Genomic DNA, 2,205 nt, shown 5'->3' with positions numbered 1-2,205 from the left:
AAACATGCACGACTGAGTCCAAGCAACACTGTGAGTGTGTGTTTGATGAGGGAATGGTTCTCTAACATGATATAAAGTTTATAAAAGTTGGTTTTGCATAATACCTTTCCCTTTAAGAAGGCTTCATACTGTATGTGATGCACAGCATTTAACCCTTACCCTACTGTGACAGAAAAGATGCAGCCTATCTAAAACCAAACACTGAACCAGACTCAGAGGTAACCTGGCTGTTGGGACTCACGGTTGGCCAACAGGTGTGTTTTCCGGCACATTCAGGCTGTASGTAGAGTTAGTGAACTGTGGTGGTCGGTATCCAGCCAGGATGGAAACAATGGCAGGTGGACCTTTGCGACCCCGTCCATCAACTGCCTGGACCCTCAGCAGGTACTCCTTGCTTGGGGTAAGAGGGCGTCCTGTAGTCCTGATCACACCAGAACGACGGTCCACTTCAAAGCACTCATCACCACCTTTACATAAAAAAACAAAGCAGTACAAAACAACTAAATGCGTAAAAAACTTTGTTATCAAATGATAATTTAATTCATGATGTCAGATTGTTTCTATGTGATACTGCATCAATTAATTTGATCARGTTGTTCCAACATCTATATAAAATTGTAGAAACCTTGTCAGATATCTCCCCTTGTTAGATATTTTGCAACATTTTAGGAAACAGGTCATTTTAGGAATATTGTATTTGCATTAACTAAACAACACTAACATTTTTTTGACATAAAATGACACAAAAAGGGACTACTGGTACTGTTGCAGTTAATTGAACAACAGATCAATTTGTGATTTTAAAAAAATTTAAACAACCACCYGTTTGTCTGTTTGTATCTAAATAAGTTGATGGAGTCCCAGCTGTCCAATTATGAAAAGCCAATTGAGGCAAATTAGTGCTGGAGGGACGCTGCATGCTCGTGTGTTTATTTTTGTGTGAGCTAGTTAACGCTCTCTGAAGACTCCAAAAAAAAAAAAAAAAAAGGAAAGAAAGAAAGTGGGCTCATTTTCACCCACGTCCCCCTGGGGTAAGGAGACAGAATGGGGGAAGCAGGAGAATAGCAGGGATGTATGGATCCAAGGACGTGCAGAAAAAGTAAAGACCATTGAAAATATATATATATAGAGGGCAAAAAGTGAGGTGACAGAGAGAAAAAATGAATAGATGATGGGGGGAAAGGAAGGAAAAGAGACCGTAGAGCAAAAATTGCAGGGAGGGAGGAAGAGCAATGATGGAAGAAGAGGAAAAGATGAAAAAAAGGAGAAAGCAGGAGAAGAATCCCCAGCTGTTAACCAGAGGGTTCTGAACCAGCAGCTGCATCCAATCTGTCAGTCATCTCCCTCTAACATATCTGTCAGAGCAACAATTCCCCTCAAGTTTATGTGAGTTTCACTGAAGAAGAAAATTTTCAGCATTAAAACTCTCAAACGTCTTTAGTTGTCTTGGTTGTAATTATTGCATTTTTGTCTCTATGAATCCCTCCTCCTCCACCCAAAACAATACAACTATGTGATTATTCTGCACACACTGAAAAATAAAATGTGTTTGACTTTTACATTTATTTTATTGTGAATTTAACACATTGGATATTTACCAGAATTGTCCCTGTCAAATAGTGAGAGGTTCAAAACATAATTTAGGTACAGTAGGTGTTAATTCAGTTCAATTCAAAAAACACATTATTGATCCCAAAAGGAAATTACAGTTCAGAACAACCATTCAAGAGAGAGACAAAAAAACACAAAGAAGCATGAGAAAACAGGGTCCTGCAGCCATAAAGAGGCGCTACCCTTAGAAAAAAGAAAAGAAAAGAAAAGAAAAGAAAAGCCAACAAGAGCATATATGAGGATAAAAAAGAACATTATGCTGTGTCCACTAAGGACACAATCTGAGTTTACATAAAAAAACCTGCACAGATTAAAGATCATGGGGTAGTGGGGTAGGGGCTAGGGGATAAGGCAGGGGTCTGCAACTTTTACAATCAAAAGAGCCATTTCTGCTACTGACGCAGTAATAAAATGTGTCCAGAGCCGCAAAATAAGCTACAACTGTGATTATCAATTGGTGGTCTGTGGGCCTTTTCAAGGCCTTATTGGGAACTTTTACGGCCAGTGGAAGTGATATTAAAAAAACTAAAAAATATGTTGCGAATTTTATTTTTTATTATTATTATTTTTACCCATCAGGACAAATAAAAAGAC

At 38.4% G+C, this 2,205-nt stretch overlaps 1 protein-coding gene across 1 annotated transcript in view; it reads right to left on the bottom strand.

Moving 5' to 3' along the window:
- Positions 1–241: 241 nt before the first annotated feature.
- LOC106511057 (neural-cadherin) overlaps positions 242–2,205 on the bottom strand; it is a gene marked incomplete at its 3' end in the record, with an annotated part of 9,387 nt that continues 7,423 nt past the window's right edge. Inside the window, 1 exon segment of the mRNA XM_013999797.1 lies at positions 242–467. Within this exon segment, the coding sequence (XP_013855251.1) occupies positions 242–467 (226 nt within the window).

The sequence above is a fragment of the Austrofundulus limnaeus genome, unplaced genomic scaffold, assembly GCF_001266775.1.
Source record: "Austrofundulus limnaeus strain Quisiro unplaced genomic scaffold, Austrofundulus_limnaeus-1.0 Scaffold2480, whole genome shotgun sequence".
In the NCBI taxonomy this organism is placed as follows: domain Eukaryota; kingdom Metazoa; phylum Chordata; class Actinopteri; order Cyprinodontiformes; family Rivulidae; genus Austrofundulus; species Austrofundulus limnaeus.
The sequence above is the reverse complement of the archived record's forward strand: the minus strand, read 5'-3'. Positions and strand labels throughout refer to the sequence as shown.